A 24310-nucleotide genomic window follows, 5' to 3' on the forward strand; every position below is an offset into this window, starting at 1 on the left:
GTTTGTCTCAAAACATCACCTTCCACTTTAGTGGGAACAGAATTAGCCCCAGGGGCAGCATGGTGGGGTGGGTGGGATGCCTGCAGCCCTCCAGCTGTGGTCCCCCTTGGCAGAGGAGGTTCCTGAAGATGCTCACTGGGGTCTGTTTAAAGACACGCAGCAGGAAAAGGGCACAGCCCCAGTGCCAGTGTGCCAGTGGGACCCTCAGTGCTGCCAGCATCAGGTGGGCACTGAAACGAGTCCAGCAGGGCCCTTCCCCAGTTCCTGCCCCGGGAGGGGAAAGGACAGTGGCTGGAAACCCAGGTTGTCCAGGGGGATGCCAAAGGCTGTCAGCTTTGCCTCGAAGGTCTGCAGCATGTCGTTGTGTGCCTGCGAGGAAAGGGTCCCTGTCAGCCCCTCTGCCAGCAGAGCAGAGCTCCCTGCAGCCCCAGCCTCATTTCCAACCCCCAAGCCAAAGCCAGGGAATCACAGAATCCTTTGGGTTGGAAATGCCTCTGAGATCACTGAGTCCAACTGCTCCCCCAGCAGTGCCCAGGCCAGCACTAACCCACGTCCCCAAGTGCCCCATCCACAGGGCTCTTACACCTCCCCAGGACTCCTCCCTGCCCTTACCTTGCAGACTCTGGCCAGCTGGATCTGCAGGTCCTGGATGGTGGCATTCTTGGAATTGAGCACATCCTGCAAGGAAGGGGAGGTTGGCATGAGGCTGCTCTGCCCAGCCCTGGGGACGCTCTGGCCGTGCCCTGGTGGCCATGGCGTGGCAGAGCACACGAGGCAGCCCGGCCTGGCAGCTGGCCACCACCCTGCCCCCTCTGAGTGGCACTGCCAGGGACAGCCAGCCCCGGGCAGGGACAGCAGCTCTGGATGAGCACCACAGCCATCCCTGTCACGGGGAGCGCTGGCAGCACCTGCTCTGCTCCAGCAGCACCTCCCTGCTGCCGCGGCACCGCCGGAATTACAGGGAGCCAGGCTGCCCCAGGCAGCTGAGAGGAGGAATTCAGAGACCCCGGCAGCTGCAGGAGAGCCCGACGCCAGTGATGCCATCCCAGGAATGTGCTTTGTCCCGCATGCTGGGAGGTGACACATCCGCTGCCTGTGCCATAGGCCTGGTATGCATCCCAGAGCATCCCAGAGCCTCCCCGACTCCCCCTGCCGCGGGGACCTGGCTGGGGACACGCAGGAGGGCACCAGATGGTGGAGCCCTCGTTCCCTGTGTCTGCCCAGCCCGCACAGCGCTGCTGCCGGCTCCAGCTGCGGCAGGCTGCAGGAATGTGGGTCTCCGGGCTCTCTGCAGAGGTATTTTTAGCACGGCAGGCACCGCAGAGCCCCAGGATCCTGTCTGCACCGTCCCCATGGCCAGGCGAGGCTCAGCAGGTGCAGCCCCCCCTGCACAGAGCCCCTGGGTGCCACCGGACCCGCTGGCAGTCAGCTGGCTGTGTGGCAGCACCGGGTGCCAGCAGTGCCATGGAGCCTGCGGCCATGCTCCTCCAGACAGGCCCCAGCTGAGGGACAGATCAGTGCCAAACTCCACCACCCACACGCTCCTCTCTCGAGGCAGAGCCCAGTGCCCCGGGCACCACACGCGGCCTGGGAGTGCTGGCAGTGAGTGACAAGTGACGTGCCACCTACAGCCATGCAGAATGGGCACTGGTGCTTTCCAGGGGCAGCAGGCACCCCACAGAGGGCTCTGTCCCCCAAATGCAGCCCTCGCCAGGCCCCAGTACCTCCAGCTTGTGGGAGACCAAGGAGAGAGCGCTGGGGTCGATGTCGGCGGCTGCAAGGACCTCGCTGAGCTCCACCTCCTTCTGCTCCAGGAGCGAGAGGAGGCTGTGCAGCTTGTGCTCCAGGAGCAGGTTCTTGTAGCCCGTTTTTTGCTGCACCTCGTTAATGGCTCTGGTGAAGTTCTGGTAGAGGTCATCCCGCTCCGACTGGACCTGCTCCGGGGGGCAGCACAGTGTCACAGCACCCTCAGGACCCCAGGGGCAGCAGCACAGTGTCACAGAACCCTCAGGACCCCAGGGGCAGCAGCACAGTGTCACAGCACCCTCAGGACCCCGGGGGCAGCACAGTGTCACAGCACCCTCCCAGCACAGTGTCACAGCTCCCTCAGGACCCCAGGGGACACAGGGACCTGCAGGAGGCTGGCTGGGGTCTGCACAATGGTGTGGAGCACAAACACAGCAGGAAACTGGTCCAGCAGCTCAGCCCAGCCATTCCCCACGGCACCTGCAGCCCACAGGGAAGGCAGGTGTTGCAGCACAGCCTCCCCCCCTCCCCTCTTCCCTCCCTCTCTCCCTCCCTCCATGGTGCAGCACCTGCGCTTCTCCCTCCTCCTCCTCCTCCTCCTCCTCCCCTCCAGGCATGGAATGCCCCAGCAGGCTCCCTGCAGCACTCATTGAGACCCCAGCCAGGGCCCCCGGCACACGGGGGTCTCTCCTCTCATCCCCACAGCTGGCAGCAGTCCCTGGCTCACAGCTAGTTAATAAGTGTCCTAATTAGGACACAGCCTCTCCTCCAAAGCCTATTTCTGAACGCTCTGAATCTGGCGCTGTCTTAATGATGGATTGTTAATGAGGCCTCGGATCAATGTTCATATTCCTGGGGATTTCTACGAATTGCAAATGAGCTCTCTCCTGCCTCATAAGATTTATCTGGGTTAGTGGGGGGGAGCACTCGCTCTGCAGGGCTGCTCCCCAGCACCCCAGAACGGGAGGGAACAATCCTGGAACCCTGGCAGGAGGAGGGGCCCGTGGCAATGCCCCCATCCAGCTCTGCCCCACGCAGCCCAGCAGCCTGGGGCCCTGCTGGAGCGTGCATGACTGCTCAGCAAAGGACAAGGCCAGGCCTGTCTGCTGACCGTGGGAGAGGCTGGAGCTGGGAGCAGCTTTGCTGGGAGCAGCGGTTATCACCCGACTCGGGATTAGCTTTGCAAAGCCCTGGGCTAAGCACAGCCTCTGCTGAGCCCCACGCCCTCAAATCCTCAGCTGAGGGTTTGCAGAAGGTTTGGAGAGGGAATGGGATGCCCAGCCCTGCCTGCAGGTCTCACCTGACTGAACCGCTGCTCCAGCACCTCGTGTTCCCACTGAAGGTCCTTCAGCTCCTTCTGAGCGATTTTCAGATGGGCTTTGGAGTTCTGTGAATAGGAAAGGAGGATTAAAGAGCACAGGATTATCTGAGAAGTGTTGGAGATGTGTTCTGAGGAGGGAGGAGAGTGAACAGCAGAGAGAAAACCAGGCAGCAGCCATACCAACCCCACTGCTCTCCCTCCCAGTCTCTCTTTGGATCCTCATCTGAGATCCCACAAATACACAGCAAGCAGAACAGGACTTGCTTTGCCCAGCAATCACAGCACACCAAGTTGCAGAGCCCATGGAAGGACAGGGCTGGGCACTCACCACCAGGGCCTCCTTGTCCCTGTAATAGTTAACCAGCTTCTTCTGCAGCTCAGCCACCTGCTCCTGGGCCTCCTGCAGCGGCTCTGCCAGCCCCTTGTTCTCACGCAGCACATCTGCCTTCTCCTTTTCCAGCACAGCCTGCTTCTTCTTCAGCTCTTCCACCTGCTCCTGTTCTTGGGAACACAAGTGCTGGCTCGGAGGACTGCCCAGCCCCTCAGAGTGCCCCACACCCTCAGGACACCCTCCCCACTCATGTACAGGCCACCAGCAGCACCCACAGTGACACCTGGAACTGCCAGATGCAGCTGACACCCTTGTCAGTCCCTGGATGCAGGGGTGGCACAGGGGCAGGCAATACCTTCAGGAGGTTGATGAGGGTCAGGTTTTTGGGCAATACCTTCAGGAGGTTGATGAGGGTCAGGTTTTTGGCGGTGATGTCGTTGTAGTAGTTCTTGATGGCACCAAAAGCCCCCTCGTGGTTCCCTATCAGCTCGCTGATCTGGGTGTTCTTCCTCTCCTCCAGCTCATGGATCTCTGTCTTCCTCCGCAGGTCCAGCTCGTCCCGCAGTGCCTGCATCTTCCTCGTGTACTTGGCCTCCATCTCTGGGGGAAATTGTCAGAGCTGGGGAAAAACTGGCTGAAACTGGGGAGGAAAAGTGACCAGAATGGGGAAGGGAGAAAAAACAGCCAGAACTGTGTGGGTTGGGACCAGCTGGAATTAAAAGGGAAAAACCAGCCAGAACTGGAGGGCAAACTAGACTGATCTAGGGAGGAAAACCAGCTGGGACTTATGGGGAAAACTGGCCAGAACCTGGGTGGAGGAGATCAGCCAGAACTGGGGTGGGAAGCTGACCAGAACTGGGAGGAAAAATGGCCAGAAGAGGGAAGGGGAAAATGGCCAGAAATGCCCATGTGCTCAAGGTGCTGCTGGGGAACCAGGAGCAGCTCTCCCTGTCGTGCTCCTGTGGGATGTGCTCATGGCCTCACCTTTGGTCTGCAGCTCGAAGTCACTGCGCAGCCGGGACATCTCCTCCTCGTGTTTCTGTGAGGAACAAACTCCGTGTTGGAAGAAACGACCAAACCCCAAGCCAGCCCATCCCCAGGGATTCCCTCCTGCTCTTTGGGAAAGGATTCTGATCCCATGTTGATGCAAACAGTGGCTTGTAGTTTCTCCAGCTGCTCTCACAGCTGTGGAAGAGGGGTCATCCAGGAATCCCTTCTCCCCATTCCTGCACCAGAAATCCCATCCCACCCACCCCACCCCACAGAGAGCCAGGGAGGCAAGATCCCACTCCTGCTCCCATGCTGGGGATGAGGCACCTCACAGGACATACCAGGCAGAGCTTTGAGATGGCTGCTTCATTGGCCAGCTCCTGCTCCTTCAGCCTTGCGTTCAAGGAGTGCTTCTCCTTCCACATCTCCTCCTCCTGCTCCCAGTGATCCTTCTGGGCCTTCCTCAGGGACAGGACTCCCTCTGCCTTCAGCTCTGTCAGGTTCTCCTGCTGCTCGTGCAAAAGGTGCTTCACCTTCTGCTTGTACACCTAAGGACAGGCCAGGGACAGGTGAGGGCTCAGCAGGACACACCTGGACCTGGGATGCTGGTGAGACATCCCTGCCCAGGATCGCATCCTGCCCAGCTCCTCCTCCTCTGGTCCTTGGAGGATGAGGAGGAGCATCCCCCGCCCCAGGCTCACCTGGAGCCCCCAGGCCCACCTTGATCTCCAGCTGGTGCCGCTCCTGCGCCTCCTCCATCTCGCGGTCCCGGGTGCGCAGCTCCGCCTTCCTCTCCTCCAGCTCGCGGCGGGTGATCTCCCAGTAGCCCTGGATGCGGTTACACTCCAGCTGGAAGGAGTTCCGCTCCTGCCGCTCGCGGTCCAGCTCCTGCCGCATCCGCACCATGTGCTGCAGCAGCTGCACAAACACGGGAGCACAAAGGTGAGGGGCGGGCACAGGTGAGGGGCGGGCAGGCCTGGCACAGGTGAGGGGCGGGCAGGCCTGGCACAGGTGCCTCTGCCGTGTCCCAAACCCGCAGGATGTGCTGGCTGTCACCGTGTGGGGCTGTGGAGGTCCGGACTAACCAGCAGCCTCTGGAAAAGGAGCCACAAAACCTCATTGCCCGGGATGGGGCTCTGGCTGGCAGTGTCCAGTGACACCAGTGACACCAGTAACAGTGACACCAGTAACACCAGTAACAGTGACATCAGTAACACCAGTAACAGTGACACCGGTAACACTAACACCAGTTAACAGTAACACCAGTAACAGCATTCCCAGGTATGGGAATAAAACAAGCGAGGCTCCATTTCCTTCATGCAGGAAAAGCCCAGTGTTTATTCACATAACCCATTTTACACAGTTTTCACAAACCTCGTGTGCAGCATCTGCTGGCTGGCAGTTTTTTACTGCTTTGTTTATTGTCAGAAGGTGATTTGTGTGTACGTGCAAAGGTGCAGGTTGTTTGCATTTTTCTTTTGTGGGTTCTCATGGAACAGAGCTAATGTTTATGCAGGTCCCCTTATTTTTCACCCAAGAACAGGTTGTTATGTTAGCACACTATTCATTCCAGGTTAGTTTGTGCGTGGGAACTTGCAAAGTACCAGCTGCACTCAGAAGTGGCAGGCTAACAATCAGTTTAACAGAGCAGGCCTGGCTTTATGAGGCCTTTCTTTTATAATTCTTCTACCTGTCACAACACTCAGGTGCTTAGATACTTCTGGTTCATGGAATTGTTTGGGTTGGAAAAGCCTCTAAAATCAAGTTTAACTGTTCCTCCAGCAGTGGCAATGCCAGCCCTAATCCCTGTCCCCAAGTGCCACATCCACATGAGTCCTAAATGCCTCCAGGAATGGGGACTACACCTCTGCCCTGGGCAGCCTGGGCCAGGGCTGGACAGCCATTTCCAGGAAGGAATGCTCCCAATATCCAACTTCAACCTGCCCTGGCCCAGCCTGAGGCCGTTCCCTCTGCTCCTGTCCCCTGGGAGCAGAGCCTGTCCCCTCCTGTCAGGAGCTGTGCAGAGCCACAAGGGCCCCCCTGAGCCTCCTTTACTCCAGGCTGAGCCCCTTCCCAGCTCCCTCAGCCTCTCCCTGTGCTCCAGACCCTTCCCATCTCCATTCCCTTCCCTGGCCACGCTCCAGCCCCTCTCTTGTCCCGAGGGCCCCCAGGATTCTCAGCAGTGCCAGAACCCAGGGCTGTGAGCAGAGGGAGGGCTGAGGCGGCTGCTCCTCCCCAGGGCAGCAGGAGCAGCCCCAGGCAGGCGCCAGTGACACCAGCCCGGCTGCTGGGCCCTGTCACCCCGTGCACCTGCTGTCCCCGGGGCTGGCCAGGCGCCGGGCACGGTCCCCGGGCTGTCCCCTCCCGTTCTCCCCCGGTGCCGCTCACCTGCTCCTTGGTCATTTCCTCCGGGTCCAGGCCATCCACCACCGCCAGGCCCTTGCCCCCTTTCCCTCTCCTTCTGGGTCCCTGAGGACAGAGAGCCAAGCGCAGCAGGTGAACGGATGAGGAGGACACGGCGCTGCTCGGGGCCCCGGTGCCGGTCCCGGAGCATCCCCGCTCTCACGGCAGGGACCGACCGGGACAGCGGCGGCACCGAGCCGGGAGCAGACCCATGGGCGGCCACTGCCGGCCCGGCTCCGCGGGGAACCCCCAGGCGCCTGTACCCGACATAACGCCCGAGCAGCGTCCCCGCAGTGCCGGGCAGGGGGCCGGGGGCTCCGAACCCTCCCCGGGAGCGGACCGGGACAGGACGGGGCTCGCAGACATGGGGGCGTGGGGCTCCACCGCCCTCCCCTGCCCGCAGACTCCGGCTGCAAGACACCCGTCAGCAGCCGGTGCGGTTCTTCCCCGGCCCCGGTTCTGCTGTTCCCGGTGCCGGTCCCGGCCCGGTCCCGCTCTCACCATGGTGGCGGCACCAGCGTCTCCGAGCAACGGACGGCAGGTTCCGCGAGAGGAGGGCGAGATCTCGCGAGAGCGGCACTGCGTGAGACACGCCCCCTAGCGACGCCACGCTCCGCCCTGGCAACGGAGGCGGGGCCAGTGGGAGCGGCGGGGCCGGGGGGGGGGCCGGGAGGGGACACCGGGGAGAACCGGGGGACATCGCGGGCACCGGGCGGGGAGGAACCCCGGGGGACCGTGTGAGGGAACCTGGGGACCGGGGGAACCGGGGAGTTCGGGCAGGACGGGGGAACAAACCCGGGTGGTCCCGCTGTGCCCGGGCCAGGCTCCCCGACCCCCGCGCCCACCGCTGTACCGGGGCTGTCCCCACAGCTGCCGCTCAGCCCCGGCTCTGCTCCCCGCTGCACCCCGGTCCCCGAGCCCCCCCGCTCCTCCCGGTCCCCTCCGCGCCCTCTCTTGTCCCGCCGGTGCTCCCGCCCCTCGGCCCCGCCCATCCCGGTGTCCCCGCCCCCGGTGTCCCCGCCCCCGCCGCGGCGGGCAGGACCGTGCGGGCTGCGGGCTGGCACCGGGCCCGCCCAGCACCGGACCGGCACCGGCACCGGCCCCGGCATCAGCCCCGAGCCCGGCGCATGGCGGCCCCGGCAGCGGCCGGCACCGGAGGTGAGGGCGGGGGCAGAGCGGGGAGGCTCTGTGGGACCGGCACGCCCATCGCCGTGGAACCGGGCCGGGCCCCGGGGGGCGCACACGGAGATGTAGGGCGGGGGTGCGGCGGGAGGAGCTGCGGGGGCTGCGCTGGGGGGCAAAGGGGGCAAAGGGGCCGGGCTGGGGGGGCCCGGCTGCCGGGGAGAGGATTGGGGGGCGGGGACCGGGAACCGGGAACCGGGGGGGTCCGTGCCGGGGGAGCCGGGGATGGAGGGACAGAGCAGTGGGGCACCCAGGGAACGTGGGGGGACACGGGGGTGTTCGGGGCGCTGAGGGAGCCCTGGGGTGCCCCGGGGGGTTGGGGGGCAGGGGGTGCTCGCAGGACCGGGGGTGCAGGGCGGTGACGAGGGGAGGCAGCGGGGTGGCCGGGCGGTCACACGGAGCAGGGGAGCGCACCGGGCACCTGGGCTTGCAGCGGGTGCCCCGGGAATGGGGGGGCACAGTGGGGTGCCCGTGGGTGCAGAGGGGCGGTGGGGGCTCACGGGACATGCGGGAACTCTGGGGTGCCCAGGGGAGCAGGGGGTACCTGCAGCCATCCCGCACGGCTGTGGCAGTGCCGGTGCGCGGGGGGCTCGGGGACAGGGAGGTGCCGGTGCCGGTGCCGGTGCAGCCGAGGGGGCCGCAGTTCTGGGGGGCTGCACCTGGCGGCAGAGGCGGTGCCGGGGCTGCCCTGCCCGCCCGTCCCTCCCGGTGTGGCCCGCACAGGACCGGGCCGTACAGCCCGCACGGGGTAGCCCCGGCCGTGGCACCGGGGCAGCGGCGGGACACCGGGCCCGGGGGGGGACGGTGCCCCCGGGGCAGGCTGCGGGTGCCGCGGGGTGCCCGGTGCCGCGGGGTGCCGGTACCGGCGGCCGCCCGGCTCTGCGGTTGCCGTGAGTCAGCAGCGCACGGCGTGCGGGAGGGAGCGATCCCTGACCCGGCCCCGCTCCCGCCAGGCAGCCGGTGAGCCCCGGTGACACTGCCGGTGACACTGCCGGTGGCACGGCGGGACCATGCAGGCGGAGGCCAGAGGGGAGTTCTGCAGCCGGGAGCAGCGCCCCGGTGGGTGCGGGCGCGGTGCGGGCAGGGGGCTGCGCTCCTTACGGTGACACGGCACGGTGTCACCCACCGGGCTGGGCTGGCGGCTGGAGCAGGCGGGAGGGCGGGGGGATCCGCTCTGCCCTGCCCTGATCTGGAGCGGGATGAGGAGCGATTTCCCGGGATGAGGAGCCCATGTCCCGGGATGAGGAGCCCATGTCCCGGCCCGAGGGGACGCACTGCCAGCGCGGGGTGCCCGATGTCCCCTGCGGGGATAGGATGTGGCAGAGCCACAGCCACTGTCGGGGCAGAGGGCTGCAGTCCCATGCTGTCCCTCTGCTGTCCCATGCTGTCCTGCCCATGCCCTGCAGCTCCACGTGCCAGCAGCAGGAACTCCCCTTCCCCCGTGGCTTGGAGGTCTCTGTCCCTGCCCCGCTGTCACCGCCCCGGTGGGAGGGAGGCGATGCCATCCCTGAGCCGTGCCACCCGCTAACTCAGCGCTGGCAGGGTTCGGTGGTGGCACGGGGTGCGCTGACCTCGGGGACAGGGTGCAGTGTCCCCTCTGGGCACACAGAGCCTCCCCGGTGCCCGCTCAGCCCCGAGGCACGGCTGTGCCCCCGCCGTGTGCCACAGCCGCGGGCTGCTCCAGCACCGTGTGCCCCGGGACGGGCTGTGCCGCGGCCGCCGTGTCCCTGCGCTCCCCGCGGGGACAGTCCCAGCACAATCCGTCCTTGTCCGGGCCCGGCACAGCCGCGCTTTGTCTCCCGACACAAAGGGGCTGCGGCGCGGGGGCTGGGGGCTGCCAGCCCCGACACAGGGGCTCGGGCAGCGCTGTCCGTGCCCGCTCCTCCCGGGGGTCCTGCTGTGCCCGGCCCTGAGCTGGGCACCCCGAGGGGAGCTGCCCTCGCTGAGGCAGAGGGTGCTGATGTGGCAGAGCTTGGCAAGGAGCCGCTGGTCCCGGAGCGCCCCGCAGGGACCCCCACGCACGGCCCGGCCCAGGAGCCTCCCCGAGTGCCCGCGGAGGAGCAGGGGGGCATCCCCATCCCCAGCGCCGGCCTGCTGCAGGTCACCGAGCGCCGACGTGAGTGAGGCCCTGAGCCGCGCTCCCTGCCCGTCCCTGCCGTCCCTCTGGTCCCCTGCTTTGTCCCTGCGATGTCTGCCCGCCCACAGCGTCACCTGCCTGTCCCCAGCACCTCGGGTCTGCTCAGGGGTTTCCTGCCTGTCCCCGAGTCCTCAGCCAGCCCTCGGGCTGTCCCTATTGTCCCCAGTGTTCTGTCATCCCCTGGGGTCTCCTTCCTGTCCCCGGGGTCCCCTAGGATCCCCCCTAGGGTCCCCTGCTAGCCCCCAGCCCCTCACACCCCCGGCTCCCTGGGCCCCAAGCAGCGGCCCCCGGCTCCCCGGTGGGCACGGCGGTGGGTGCCCAGCCGTGCCCGGTGCCCGCAGAGCCGCTGAGCAGCGTGTCCTCGCTGGAGGTGCACTTCGACCTGCTGGACCTGACCGAGCTGACCGACATGTCGGACCAGGAGCTGGCCGAGGTCTTCGCCGACTCCGACGAGGAGAACGCGGCCGGAGAGACGCCCGGCGGTGAGCGGGGCTCCGGGGCCGCCGCTCCCGGCGTGTCCGCCCGCCCCGGGGCGCCGCTGACCGCGCACCCGGCCGTGCGTCCCGCAGGGCTGCAGCCGCCGCCGCCGCCGCGGGCCGGGTACCTGCGCTCGCCCTCCTGGACCCGCGCGCGGGAGCAGGGCCGGGACAAGAAGCACCTGAGTGACCCCGAGCTGCCGCCGGGACCGCCGGGACCCCCGGACGCCTTCCTGCCCGCCGAGCGCCCGCGGGAGCCGTAGGGACAGACCCGCCGGGGACACCGGACGCGCCGCTGCTGGTCCCGTCGGTACCGATGGAGCCCGGCCCCGGGCGCAGGACTCTCGTTAGCCCGCCCGGAGGGCACAGACGGCCCCGGCCCCGCGGCGGGGACGATCCGGGCTGCCCTCAGCCGGTGGCCCCAGCCCCGGGGGGAAACCGGGCCGGTCCCGCCGGCCCCCGGGAGCGGCACGGCCTTGGTTACCGGGAGCGGCGGAGGGGGCGGCACGGGCCGGGACGCACGGCTCAGCGCGGCCCGACGGAACGCGGCCAGTGCCGGTGCCCGCCCGGTTCTGATGTAGCAGTGCTGTGATCCGGTAAAACCGACAGATCGACCGACCGACCGCCGGCCTCTGCCCGTCTGCGCCGCCGCTGGGGGAGCGGGAGGAGCGGGAAGGGGGTGCCCGGTCCTACCGGGTACTGGGGCAGCGGGGCCGCGGCCACTCTCGGTGGGCGGGAGACTGGCGGTGGCTGCGGCACATCCCGAGCAGCGCAATTCCACCCCGCGGACCGGCCCGGGGCTGCCACCCCCGGGCGTTGGCACCTCTTGCCCGTGCCCCCGGTGCCCCCTCGCCGCCCGAAGCAGGGACACGAGTGCTGGGTTGCGCAAAGAGGCTCCTTAATGCTACAGAAACACCGGCGAGAAGGGGAGGCAGCGGCTCTGCACCGCGCCCGGTCCAGCCCCGGGAAGATCCCGCAGCATCCCCCCTGGGGCTCGGCCCGGTAACGGTGGTGCCGTGGGCTGGGGAGGGACCAGAGTCCGGTACTGTGTCTGGGAGGGACTCGGGCCCACCGCGGTGCCAGGGCTGAGCCATCCTGCCAGCGCCTGCCACTGCAGGACAGCACAGCAGCACCAGCCCTGCCCGCAGCCCGGTCCCAGGCAGGAGCCGCTGCGGGCCCTTTACCGGATCCCGGTTAACCCCATCCTGCCCCTCCGGTGAGGCTCTCGGTGCTCCCGGGAAGGGCTGGGCTCCAGCAGTGATTCCCTCCCGGCAGCGCTGCCACGTCCATGAGCACGGGATCGCAGAGCCAGCCCCACCTCAGTCCCCAAACCACCGCTGGGGTGATCGTGTCCATCCCAGGGCCCTGTGCTGGGTGGGGTGGGGGCAGCCTTGGGGCTGAGACCCCACAGTGGGGCCAGACCCCCTCAGGGCTCCCCCTCCGTGCCGGAGTCCTGGAACAGGGATTGCTTCCGCAGGCTCAGCCGGGCGCAGCGGGGACACGTGGTGGAGTTGTCGTAGTAGCAGTCCCTGCAGAGGGAGGGGACAGTGCTGGGTCACCCCCTGCCACCCCCAGGGCCCCACAGCCCGCCCCAGAGTGCCACGGTACCTGTGGAAGACAGCGGAGCAGTCGGCACACACCGAGGTGTGGCTGTCGAAGGGGAAGAGCACGTCGCCCTCCCGGCACAGCTCGCAGACAAAGCCCTTGGCCTGGCACCGCTGGGGAACAGGTGACAGCGTGACCAGCAGGTGACGGTGGGGACCCTGCCAGCCCTCCCCTGGCCCCACGGGGGTGTCCCCACAGCTCTGCCCCCCAGCACGGGCTCACCTCGCAGTCCAGCTTGATGTGCTTGGCAAAGAGCGTGTGGATCTCGGTGAGGGAACAGCCCAGGCGCCCGGCCTCGATGTCGATCAGGTCCTGCAGCGAGTACATCTCGTCGTTCTCCACAAAGTGCTGCCGGTCCTGCAGCTGGGGGGGAAAGGGGCGCTGTGACTGCCACCAAGGTGTGACCATCATTGTCGTGTGACCGCCACCAAGGTGTGACCGTCACCAAGGTGTGACCGCCACCAAGGTGTGACCGTCATTGTCGTGTGACCGCCACCAAGGTGTGACCGCCACCAAGGTGTAACCACCACCAAGGTGTAACCACCACCAAGGTGTGACCGCCACCAAGGTGTGACCGTCATTGTCGTGTGACCGCCACCAAGGTGTGACCGTCACCAAGGTGTAACCACCACCAAGGTGTGACTGCCACCACTGTGTGACCACAATCAGTGTGTGACCATCACTGCTGTGTGACTGCCACCACAGTGTGACCACCACTGCCACGCCTGGCCCAGGCCCCTGCCTGACCTGCAGCAGCAGCCGCGCCTCCATGGCCTCCTTGCAGGTGATGAAGTAAGGTTTCATCAGCAGGATGTCCTGGCGCAGCTTCTGCAGGGGACACGGTGGGACGGGTGGCAATGGGGACAGGAATGGGTGTGGGGACAGGAATAGGACCATAGGGAAAAGGGCAATGATAGGGGCAGGATGAGGATGAGGATGGGGACAGGGTTGTTAATGGGATGGAGACAGGAGCATGACAAGAAGAAGCCCAGAGTGGGTGAAGTTCATCCCTGTTACAGTCTGGGCACCTTCTGCCCCAAACCCCCATCCCACCTTGCTTCCTCTCTGTGGGGTGCCCCTGGGGTCCCCCCACCTCCTGCTCGCTGCACAGGCCCCTGTGGTGTCCCCTGCCCTTGGGGTGTCCTCCCCAGCCCCAGCACTCACCCGGATCTCCACCAGCTCCTCCACGTAGTTGAAGAGCAGCGGGTTGATCTCCCTCAGCTTCAGCACCGGCCGTGACACCATCAGTGCCAGGTACCTCATGCTGCACCGTGACACCTGCCAGCACCGCCAGGGCCACCTCAGCACCTGCCAGCCCTGTGCCACCACCCACGGACCCCCTGCCCCCATGACCAGGGCTGTGGTCCCCCAGGTGACATCTGCACAATGCCATGGTCCCAGGGATGTGCAAGGTCAGGAATGGGATCTCCCAAGTGACCTCTAACTAAGGGAGATACCCACAGGGACCCCCTGACAAAGGACAGAGCTCCCAAGCCACCTGTACCCACAGAGGCACCTCCCAGGGACCCCCACAAACAAGGACACGGCCCCCCGGTGGTCTCCACTCAGGGGTTCTGTCCCAGGGGTCCCTGTGACACCCAGGTGCCCCCAGCCCACCTTGCGGGGCTCGAAGTCCCAGTTGTGGATGGCCCGGGCGGGCACCACGGCCAGGTCGTTCCAGTGGCAGCTGGAGCAGTAGTAGAGGCCGGTGTAGTCGCACTGCCGGGCCTCGCTGGGCACCCCCCCTGCGGTGGCACAGGGCTGGCACGGGGCTGGCACCGCCGCCGCCCTGCCCTCTGCGCCCCCCACACCCTGTGCGTGCCCCCAGCACACCCAGCAACCCCCGGGGACATGGCAGGGCCCCGGTGTCACCTTCCCCACATCCCCACCACCCCCAGAGCCCACACCGTCAGCTCCTGCCAGCCCCACACACCTGCCAGCCCACAGCCCCTCACTCTGGGCTCCCCCAGCCCCACAGAGCCCTCCCAGCCCCCTCATCCTCACAACCCTCAGTCCCACAGAGCATCATGAACCCCCCAGCCCTACAGCCCCAACCCCACAGAGCTCTCAGCTCATCCCAGCCCCACACACAGAGCCCCCAGCTAACACAACTCCCCAGCTCCACCAGCCCTGCTTTCCTCAAGCCCCATTACCCACCGTATTCCAGCCCCCCAGCCCCCATCTCCCCCAGTTCCCCCATCTCCCCCAGATCCTCCCAGCTCCCCCAGCCCCCCCATCCCCCGGGCAGCAGGGGCTCACGGAGGGAGATGGGGGCCCGGCACTCGGCACAGCGGTAGTCCTGGCTGTCCAGGCCGCTCTCGGGGCAGATGCTGAGCTGGTACTCCGCCTGGTGGCTGACCTGGGCCCGCACGCACGGCCGGCTCACCAGCGGCAGGCACTTGCTGTGGCAGCGGTAGTAGCAGCCTGGGGGCACGGCCGGCTGTCAGCGCGGGCAGGGGGCAAGCGGGGACGGGCAGGGTGTCCCAGACGCACCTGTGCAGGTGTACCAGGTCTGGATGAGCCCCCAGATGATGGTGCTGCACTTGTCACACATCTGCTTGACGCTCTTGCTCTTCTCCTTGTAGAAGCGGTGCTCCAGGACCACGCGGATGTTGGGCTCATCCTCACCAGGGTCCTGCAGGGGGAAATGGGGGACAGAGAGCTAAAGAATCACGGAATGGCTTGGGCTGAACCTTAAGGGTCACCCCTTCCACCATCCCATCCCTGCCACCGGCGGGGACACCTCCCACCACCGCAGGATGCTCCAAGGCGTGTCCAGCCCTCCAGGGATGGGTGTGAGCACGGAGCCCCAGCACAGAGCCCCTGTGTGCGCGGCCCCAGCCCCACCTTGAGCTCCTGCAGCTTGAGGCGGAGGTGGATGAGGCGCACCACGGCGTCCTTCTGGCGCTCCGAGTGCTCGGGCAGCGCCAGGATCACCCGCTTGCACTCCTCGATGGCGCGGCGCAGCTGCGGCACGTCCGACGCCAGGATCAGCCCCTGCCGGCACCCCGAGGGGCAAGAGGAGGGTCAGCCGAGCCCCCCGTGCGCCCCCCGCCCCACAGCGCCCGCCGCACTCACCACGGGCCGCGAGAAGTGGTCCTCGGCCAGCCCCAGGTCCAGGGCGCCCTCGGGGTCCCCCGGGGGGGGGTCCGGCTGCTGGGCTGCAAAGGAGGGGGGGTCATGGGGGGCTGAACCCACCCCCGAGCGGGGGCTGGGCCCGGTTGCGCCCCCCGTGCGGGATAGGGAGGGGCGGGGGGGAAGCGGCACCCACCTGGGGCGGGGGGCTCCCCCTCGGGCCGCTCCGGCTGCTCGGCGCTCTTGTTGAACGGGTTCAGGTGCGCCTGGCGGAACCGGGCCAGCCGCTCGTCCGACGCCATCGCCACCGTCCTGCTGCCGGGGGACACGGCCTCAGTCAGCCCAGCTCGGGCAGCGGCACCGGCACGGGCACCCTGGCATCCACAGCCTGGCACCGGCACGGGGACCCTGGCATCCACAGCACCGGCACGGGGACCAGCACCCCAAGTGCCATCAGCACCCCGAATACCATCACTACCACCCCGTGACAGGCACTTTCACGGCATCACCAGCACCCACACCCTGGCACCAGCACAGTCACCCCATGCCAGGCACCAATAGCACCTCAGCAGCACCGACACTGTCACCAACACCCTGCCGTGGCACTGCCACCTCAGCACCGGCACTTCCCCACCGGCAGCAACACCCGGTACACCCACCGGGGGTATCAGCCCTGGCACCGGCACCCCAACAGCAGCGCTGAAACCCCGTCACGGGCACCGGCACTGGTACCGACACCTCCTCACTGCCACCGACACCCTGATACGGCCACAGAAACCCCAGCACTGCCACAAACACCGACACACCGACACACCGGAACTGACACACGGGCACCGACACCGACACACCGGCACCGGCATCCTGTCACAAGCACCACCACCCCAGCACCGTCCCCGTCCCCGACACGTCGTTGCTGGCACCATACCCCGTCTCCGCTCCCGTCCCTGTCCCCGTGTCCGTCCCCGCGGACAGACGCGTCTCTCCGCCTCCCACGCCCGTGCCCCCGCCCTGCCCCGCCGGCACCGCCCGCTTCGGCCCGCGGTCACCACGTACCGGCACCGTCCACGCATCGCGGCCCCCCAAGGGCCCCGCTGTCCCCCGGCTGTGCCCCGGCTGTCCCCCGTTGTGCCCCGTTGTGCCCCGCTGTCCCCCCGTTGTCCCCTCCCGTCCCCGCCAGGGGGCAGCGCCCCCGCCCCGCTCACCGCGCGCGCCGCCGCGCCCGACAGGCCCCGCCCCTGTGAGACCCCGCCCCCTGTGAGGCTCCGCCCCTCGCGTCCTGCGTGCTGTCGCCCCCTGTCGGCCGGCAGACCGCACTGCACCCGCCGTGCCCGGGCGGGGCCGCTCCGCGACAGCCGCACCGTCCCCAGCGCGACATCTGCACCGTCCCCACCGCGACAGCACCCCGTCCCCATCCCGACAGCCCCCCTGTCCCCATCCCGAGAGCCCCACTGCTGCCATCCCCACCGTGACAGCCGCACTGTCCCCACTGCTACCACCCGCACCGTCCCCACGGCGACATCTGCACCGTCTCCACCGCCCCAGCCCCACTGCTGCCACCTGCACTGTCCCCACCCCGACAGCCCCAGAACCCCCAGCCCTACCATACCTTGTTCCTACAGCCCCCATCCCCACAACCTCCACCCCTACAGACCCCATCCCCACAGCCCCTGTTCCCATAGCCCACAGACCCACTGGTCAATGGCCTCCAAAGGCAGGGGCTCAGAGCCAGGAGTGTCCTGAATGCTCCACAACTGGGCACACACTGAGCTCTGGGGAAACACCCCCGGGTCCGCGGGGTCTGTGCTACCACCTCAGATTGGGGAACAAAGGGCCAACTGTGTCCTGGTACAGGGCCACACCCCCCAGTATGGAGAAGGGTGACAGTGGGGACAAAGGCACAGCCCACCTTGGGCAGCTGGATCTGAGGGGCAGAAGGGTGGGGGCCACTGAATGGGGGCTTCCCAAACGTCTCCTATGGCTGGGAATGGCTGGGGGGGCTGAACGGTGTGGGTGTCCCCTGTCCCCCCTACCCAGCAGACACACACAGGTACTACCTGGACAGCAATAAATTTATTAAGTATTCAAAAAAAATAATAAGACACAAACCAGTAAAAAACGAAAAGGGGGGAGGTAGGAAGGGGGGCGGGGGGCCGAGCCGGCTCAGGGGGGGCCGGGGTCAGGAGACACTGAGGGGATGGCGGGGGGCAGCACCGGGGGCTGCAGCAGCGCGAAGCCGGGGGGCCGCGGGCAGTGCCGGGGGCGGCGGGCGTCACTTGGCGCCCTGCGCCTCCGACTCCTCCTCGTCGTCCTCGTACATCTCGCCCTCCTCCTCGGCCGTGGCGTCCTGGTACTGCTGGTACTCAGACACCAGGTCGTTCATGTTGCTCTCGGCCTCGGTGAACTCCATCTCGTCCATGCCCTCGCCCGTGTACCAGTGCAGGAAGGCCTTGCGGCGGAACATGGCCGTGAACTGCTCCGAGATGCGCTTGAAGAGCTCCTGGATGGCCGTGCTGTTGCCGATGAAGGTGGAGGACATCTTCAGCCCCCGCGGTGGGATGTCACACACGGCCACCTTGACGTTGTTGGGGATCCACTCCACAAAGTAGGAGCTGTTCTTGCTCTGGATGGCCAGCATCTGTTCATCCACCTCCTTCATGGACATGCGGCCACGGAAGACGGTGGCCACGGTGAGGTAGCGGCCGTGGCGGGGGTCGCACGCTGCCATCATGTTCTTGGCGTCGAACATCTGCTGGGTGAGCTCGGGCACGGTGAGGGCGCGGTACTGCTGGCTGCCCCGGGCCGTCAGCGGCGCGAAGCCGGGCATGAAGAAGTGCAGCCGCGGGAAGGGCACCATGTTGACGGCCAGCTTGCGCAGGTCGGCGTTGAGCTGGCCGGGGAAGCGCAGGGAGGTGGTGACGCCGCTCATGGTGGCCGACACCAGGTGGTTGAGGTCGCCGTAGGTGGGGGTGGCCAGCTTGAGGGTGCGGAAGCAGATGTCATAGAGCGCCTCGTTGTCGATGCAGTAGGTCTCGTCCGTGTTCTCCACCAGCTGGTGGATGGACAGCGTGGCGTTGTAGGGCTCCACCACCGTGTCCGACACCTTGGGCGACGGCACCACGCTGAAGGTGTTCATGATGCGGTCGGGGTACTCCTCGCGCACCTTGGAGATGAGCAGCGTGCCCATGCCCGAGCCGGTGCCCCCGCCCAGGGAGTGGGTCAGCTGGAAGCCCTGCAGGCAGTCGCAGTTCTCACACTCCTTGCGCACCACGTCCAGCACCGAGTCCACCAGCTCAGCGCCCTCCGTGTAGTGGCCCTTGGCCCAGTTGTTGCCGGCACCCGCTCTGCCCTGGGAAGAGAACAGAGGCTCCGATGGCCGCCGGCCCCCCACGCCCATGGCCCGAGGGGACCGGCAGAGGATCGGGGCTGGCCCAGCCGCTGCCGCCGGCAGCACCGGCAGATCTGACGCCGGGGCGGGGTGGGAAGCAGGAACCGCAGAGGTTTGGCGGCGAGCCGGCGGTGCCGGGCCCTGCGGCGCGGGAGGGGTGTGCCCGCCCAGGGCCCCGGGGACGGCGACCGGCCGGGCGGGTCCGAGGGTGCTGGGGCTTGGGGCAACGTCGGGGGACCCCTCCCTCCCTGGGGACCTACCAAAGATGAAGTTGTCGGGGCGGAAGAGGTGGCCAAAGGCACCCGAGCGCACGCTGTCCATCGTCCCCGGCTCCAGGTCCACCAGGATGGCGCGAGGCACGTACTTGTGAGCTGAGAGAGACCCCATGATGGGAGGGGACCTGCTGCTGCCCCCCATCCCGCCCCAGAGGTGTTCCCAGCACCCTGCAGGGTTCTACAGGGCTGGTGCACAGGTCGTGTCCCCCACATCCCAGGGGCTCCTGGTGTGGTGTGTGTCTCGTTACCCCCAAACAATGGGGGTCACATGGGGTGGGGGCAATGTCTGCCCCCATTCCCCATGGGCTGGGGGATGTTGGTGCTTTGTCCCTCCCACACCACAGGATCCTACAGGGGGAGCACAGGTGTCCCTCTACCCGCAAACCCCAGGGTCCCAGGGGTGGGTGCATGTGTGGTGTCCCCCTCCCACAGCACAGTATCCCTTGGGGTGGGTACATGTGTCATGCCCCCACCCAAACTACAGCATCCCATGAATTTGGGGGCACAGGTGCCCCTGCTCCACCACAGAACAGGGTCTGAGGGGTGGGTGCACATGTGTGCCCTCCCAGGGTCCAACAGGGCTGGGTGCAGGTGCTGTGTGTGACCCCTCCCAAACCGCAGGGTCCCGTGGAACTGGGTGTGCACCATTTCCCCCTGCCCCAAACGAAACGGTCCCACGGGGTGGGTGCACCTGCCTGCCCACCCCACACCTCCAAGGGTGGGTCTGTCTGTCTGCCCCCCTGCCCACCCCAGCAGCCCCAGCTCCTCCTGCACTGTGGGGTCACACTGGGGCCCCTCCCAGCCCGGGGTGGGGGTGCCGGGCTGCCCTGCGGGGGGGGTTCCGAGGGGGGGGTCGCTTACAAGAGGCCTCATTGTAGTAGACGCTGATGCGCTCAAGCTGCAGGTCCGAGTCCCCCACGTAGTTGCCGCTGGGGTCGATGCCGTGCTCGTCGCTGATCACCTCCCAGAACTGGGGAGGACGGGGAGCTCAGCGGGGCGGGAGGCACTGGAACACCCCCAGAACCCCGGGCGAAGCACGGGCACCGGGATCCTCCCATCCCTCGGCAGGGCTGGGTGGGGCAGGGGGCACCGGGACTCCCCAAACACTGAAATCCCCGGGCAGGGACAGGCGGGGGACACCGGGACTCCCCAGACCGCTGGGCAGGTCCCGGCGGGCACCGGGATCCCCAAACAGCCAAAATCCCGAGCAGGGAGGGGATATCGGGACTCCTCAAACACCGGCACAGGGCTCGGCGGAGCGGGGACACGGGGATCCCCCAAACACCCAAAATGCCGAGCAGGGCGGGGAGCACCGCAAAAGCCGAGCGAGTCTCAGCAGGGCGGGGGGCACCGGGACCCCAAACGCCGAGCGGGCTGGGCAGGGCGGGGGGCACCGGGACCCCGGGCGGGGCTCGGCGGGCGCTGTCCGCGGTGCTGACGGACAAAGGCGGGGGGCGGGGGGCGCGGGGGGGGGCGGGGCGCTTTGTCCTCCCGGTGCGGCGGCGGGGGGGGAGGGGAGCGGCTCTGCCTTTGTCCGCCGCCCGGCTCCGCCGCTGCGGGCGGGGCGGGGCGGCGCCGCCGTTACCTTGGCGCCGATCTGGTTGCCGCATTGCCCCGCCTGGATGTGGACGATCTCCCTCATGGTGCGGCCGGGCCGGAGCAGAGCGGGACGGGACGGGAGCGGGCTGGGGCCGGGAGCGGAGCGGCACCGGAGTGGAGCGGCACCGGGAGCGCGGGGGGCGGCGCGGCCAACGCCGCATCCTTTATAGGCTCCCGCCGCCGCACCGGGCCGGCCGCTGACGTCACCGCGGGCCCCAGCCAATCAGCGGCCGCCGCCGCAGCGCCGCAACAGCCCTGCGGCACCGGCACCGCCCGCCACGCCCCGCCCGGCCCCGCCCACGGCCACGCCCCGCCGCGGCGGAACCGGGACCCGGCACGGGCGGGGGGCACGGTCCAGGGGGCGCCCCCGGCACCCGCGGGGAGCGGGGACACCCCGGGACCGGGGCGGGGACCCTGGGACCGCCCGGCGGCGGGGGCGGCTGCGGGAGCATCCCGGGGCGGCGGGGCGGCGGGGTGGGGGGACACACAGGGGACACCCCTCCCAACCGCGTCCCGGAGCCGGAGGGGTAGGGACAGGGTACGGGAGGGCCACCCTGGGGGTCCCGGTCGCCGGTCGCCCCCGCGGGAGCGGGGACGGTGCCGGTGACGAGGTGGGCGGCGGCGGGCGCGGCCCGAGAACAAAGGCGACCGTGATGGGCCCTTTGTCCGGGGGCGGCCGGGACCACCCCCCGCCTAGGGTCAGCCTCCCGCCGCCCAGCCGGTCCTTCCCGGTTCCCGCCGGGACCAAGTGACCCTTGACCGACCGGCGGGACCGGGAGGGACCTCTCCCCTCGGGGCTCCCCGGGGCAGCCCGATGCCAGCCACAGCGTCACTGCAAAGAGCCTTTATTGGGAACCGCGAGTCCCTCGCCCGGACCGGGCGCCCCGCGGCTCGTCCCGTCCGTCCGTCAGTCCATCCGTCTGTCCGTTTCAGGGCGGGGGTGGCCGTGCCGGTACCGTGTCCCGCTGCCTACCAGGAGCACGTCACCACCTCCCGCAGCGTCCGCCGGAGCTCCTGGCTCCGGAAGGCGTAGATGAGGGGGTCAATCACCGAGTTACAGATGATGAGGATGAGGAAGAGGTTGAAGTAGCTGAAGAAGCAGGTGCAGAAGGGGTTGGTGGGACAGGTGACGATGAGGATGAGGTGGAAGAAGAAGGGCCCCCAGCAGATGAAGAAGACGCCCAGGAGGATGGTGAGGGTGACGGCGCCCTTCAGGCTGCCACCACGGTGGGCCGTGGGTGGCTTCTGCTGGCTGGAGATGCTGTGCAGGTGGTGGCGGGCCAGGGCGAACATGTGGATGTAGAGCACCAGCATGAGGACCAGCATGAAGAGGAAGAAGCCGATGAGGCAGAGGAGGACGGTATTGCTGCGGTAGTAGGCGATCAGGACGGCGCTGGAGACGGTGCTGGCCAGCCAGACGCTGGCCATGGTGACCACGGCGCGCTGCAGGGTCATGATGCTGTGGTAGCGCAGGGCGTAGAAGATGGTGATGTAGCGGTCCACGGCGATGACCCCCAGGAAGGAGAGGGACGAGACCACGGAGCTGCAGATGAGCGTGTCGATGACGCTGTCCATGTGGCGGACGATGCTGGGGCGCATCACCAGCAGCCCGTGCTCCAGCAGCAGCATGAAGAGCATCTCCGCCAGGTTGCTGATGCTCACCAGCATGTCCGACACCGCCAGGCAGCAGATGAAGTAGTAGGTGGGCGAGTGCAGGTTCCTGTTCTTCAGGATGGCGGCCACCACCAGCAGGTTCTCCACCAGGCTCACCAGCCCCAGCGCCAGGAACAGCTCGTTGGGGATGTCCAGCCCCTGGCACCAGCCGCCGCTGGCCCCGACCGTGGCGTTGCTGTGGTTGCCCTCGCTGGCATTCGAGGGCTCGCGCAGCAGACGCAGGGGGGCCAGCATCGACATGAGCCCCTCCTCAGCCCCGGGGCCCCCCGCGGCACCCGCACAGCCCCCGAGCCCCCGTTGTGCCCCGCCAGTTCTCCCGTGGCGCCCGGCGGCGAGGCCCGGGGGATGCCGAGGAATTGGGGACGGGAGGCCTGGGCCGTGCCGGGGGTGCCGTGTGCCCGCCGGGACCCTCGGGTGCGGCTCTCTGTGCCAGCGCTGCCCGGCGTCCCACGCCCGCCGGCCCAGGGTGCAGGGGAAGAAAGGGCCCTTTCTCTGCCCCACTTTAAAGCGGCTCCCGCAGCTCCTCCTCCGAGGAGGGTGGGCACCTGCGTGAGGGAGGCACCCTGGCAGTGAGGGGGCCGCTGCCGAGGCCAGGGCTGAGACACCCCCAGGGTGGCCCTGGGGACCCTGATTGCTCGGGATCTCCGTGTGCCCAGGGGTCTCAAAGGCCCTGGGGTGGTCCATGCACCCCTAGGGTCATGCACCTTGGGGTCCTCTGTGCCCTGGGGGACTGTGCACCTTAGGGTCCCCATGTGTCCTGAGGCTCTGTGTCTGCTGGGGGGGACCCCTGAACCCTGGGGGCCTACACATCTTGAGGGGTCCCCCATGCCCTGCAGGCCTGTGTGTCCCATGGGGGTCAATGTGCCCCATGGAACTCGTGTCTTGGGGGGTCCCACCTGCTGTGGGGGTCACCCACACCCCGAGCTATCCATGCACCTTGGGGACTCTCTGCATGGCCTGATGCAGGCTGTCCCACGCACTGGCCCTGGGAGGGTCCCATTCCCACGGCCCCAGGGGAGATGCTGTACAGCGGGACGGGCACGGGACGCGATAGGGATCGTCCAGGGCACGGTTAAATGGGACACAGCAGGCACGGCGCCGCGGGGAGGCTGCGGGGACAGGGCCCAGCTGACCATCATGTGCCTTGGGTCCGTGTTGATGCCTGGAGCCGCGGGCTGCCAAAGAGCCATTCACAGCTCCGCGGGCAGGCCGCTCCCACGGGTGCCCGCTTCCGCTGGGGAGCCCTTCCCTCCGGCACGGATGGAAACGGCTCAGCTGCCATGCTGGCCATGGAAACGGCTCAGCTGCCACACCAGGCATGGGGGCCAGGGCACAGGGATGGAAACGGCTCAGCTGCCACACCGGGCATGGGGGCCCAGGCTGCCAAATAACGGGGCTGGGATCCCATGGGATGTAGCTGTGTCAGTGGGGAATGGAGCCAGGCTGGGCTGGCTTGAGACTCAGGGTCTGCACACCCAGCCCAGCTACATCCCCCAGGGAGGTAATACAGCAGGAACAGGGATTTATTCCATGTATTCACCATTACTCAGCAAAAAAGGGAAAAAAGATTTACGGGAATAAGGATGACTTAAGGTTTGACTGTGGCTCACCTCGCTCCTTGCTCTAGGTGAAGGTGAGGGAATAAAGGAGAGACAAACAAAGAAGGGGGAAAGATTTCTTCTCCAAACATAAATAAAAGGCTGTAAAAGCTGCTCCTTGCACAATTCTAGTGGCACAGGGGACTCTCAGACCTTTGGAAGGTTCAGTGTAGTGAGGGTACAGAGTATTTTGTGGAGGGAAGGAAGCTCCAGGCTACGGGAAGCACAAAGGAGCTGAAGAAGAGGGCAGTAAAAGCCCTCTGGGAATTAAGAACAAGAGGCAGGAGAACAGGGAGGGGAATAGGATGGAAATTGTGTGTAGAGGAGGCCAGAAGGGGACTAAGCTGCCATGGGGACAAGGGACAGCTGCTGTTGATTAGCTCGGACATGCTCAGACAGCCCTTGTCCCCTGTCGAGAGAGAGGAGCCCTGGACAAGGCCCATGGCTGTCAGCCCCCCTCCCTGGATGGAGACCACGCCATGGCTGCAGCCCCCTCCCCAGAAGAGCCCATTG

At 67.3% G+C, this 24310-nt stretch overlaps 5 protein-coding genes across 12 annotated transcripts; 1 reads left to right on the forward strand and 4 right to left on the reverse strand.

Moving 5' to 3' along the window:
* Position 1: 1 nt before the first annotated feature.
* Positions 2-7432, reverse strand: DRC4 (dynein regulatory complex subunit 4). Its single transcript, XM_074550695.1, has 11 exons — positions 7293-7432; positions 6777-6857; positions 5109-5306; positions 4730-4936; positions 4383-4437; positions 3793-3998; positions 3396-3563; positions 3047-3133; positions 1725-1934; positions 613-678; positions 2-369 (listed from the first exon to the last, which is right to left on the reverse strand). Exons 1-11 carry the CDS (start codon positions 7293-7295, stop codon positions 220-222), a joined length of 1431 nt encoding a protein of 476 aa, XP_074406796.1. The 5' UTR covers positions 7296-7432; the 3' UTR covers positions 2-219.
* On the forward strand, positions 7432-11205 carry DBNDD1 (dysbindin domain containing 1). 4 transcript variants are annotated; one of them, XM_074550711.1, is made up of 5 exons: positions 7448-7949; positions 8927-9032; positions 9943-10089; positions 10452-10592; positions 10680-11205. In XM_074550711.1, exons 2-5 carry the CDS (start codon positions 8984-8986, stop codon positions 10847-10849), a joined length of 507 nt encoding a protein of 168 aa, XP_074406812.1. In that variant the 5' UTR covers positions 7448-7949; positions 8927-8983; the 3' UTR covers positions 10850-11205. The 4 variants fall into 4 exon arrangements, with proteins under 4 accessions (XP_074406810.1, XP_074406811.1, XP_074406809.1 ...); XM_074550709.1 differs by having other exon boundaries at positions 7432-7949; positions 8931-9032; positions 10452-11205; XM_074550708.1 differs by having other exon boundaries at positions 7434-7949; positions 10452-11205.
* Positions 11206-11448: 243 nt separating this feature from the next.
* On the reverse strand, positions 11449-16526 carry DEF8 (differentially expressed in FDCP 8 homolog). 5 transcript variants are annotated; one of them, XM_074550699.1, is made up of 12 exons: positions 16469-16526; positions 15463-15581; positions 15270-15352; positions 15039-15188; positions 14685-14826; positions 14451-14615; positions 13809-13936; positions 13356-13469; positions 12939-13019; positions 12414-12554; positions 12195-12304; positions 11449-12115 (listed from the first exon to the last, which is right to left on the reverse strand). In XM_074550699.1, exons 2-12 carry the CDS (start codon positions 15566-15568, stop codon positions 12013-12015), a joined length of 1323 nt encoding a protein of 440 aa, XP_074406800.1. In that variant the 5' UTR covers positions 15569-15581; positions 16469-16526; the 3' UTR covers positions 11449-12012. The 5 variants fall into 5 exon arrangements, with proteins under 5 accessions (XP_074406800.1, XP_074406801.1, XP_074406799.1 ...); XM_074550700.1 differs by having other exon boundaries at positions 15463-15578; positions 16469-16521; XM_074550698.1 differs by lacking the exon at positions 16469-16526 and adding an exon at positions 16320-16458.
* Positions 16527-17317: 791 nt separating this feature from the next.
* Positions 17318-20690, reverse strand: TUBB3 (tubulin beta 3 class III). The gene is made up of 3 exons (XM_074550703.1): positions 20512-20690; positions 19788-19896; positions 17318-19022 (listed from the first exon to the last, which is right to left on the reverse strand). Exons 1-3 carry the CDS (start codon positions 20566-20568, stop codon positions 17536-17538), a joined length of 1653 nt encoding a protein of 550 aa, XP_074406804.1. The 5' UTR covers positions 20569-20690; the 3' UTR covers positions 17318-17535.
* A 604-nt stretch (positions 20691-21294) lies between these two features.
* Positions 21295-24180, reverse strand: MC1R (melanocortin 1 receptor). Its single transcript, XM_074550696.1, has one exon. It carries the CDS (start codon positions 22881-22883, stop codon positions 21495-21497), a length of 1389 nt encoding a protein of 462 aa, XP_074406797.1. The 5' UTR covers positions 22884-24180; the 3' UTR covers positions 21295-21494.
* Between the last annotated feature and the right edge of the window lie 130 nt (positions 24181-24310).

The sequence above is a fragment of the Zonotrichia albicollis genome, chromosome 13, assembly GCF_047830755.1.
Source record: "Zonotrichia albicollis isolate bZonAlb1 chromosome 13, bZonAlb1.hap1, whole genome shotgun sequence".
Lineage (NCBI taxonomy): Eukaryota > Metazoa > Chordata > Aves > Passeriformes > Passerellidae > Zonotrichia > Zonotrichia albicollis.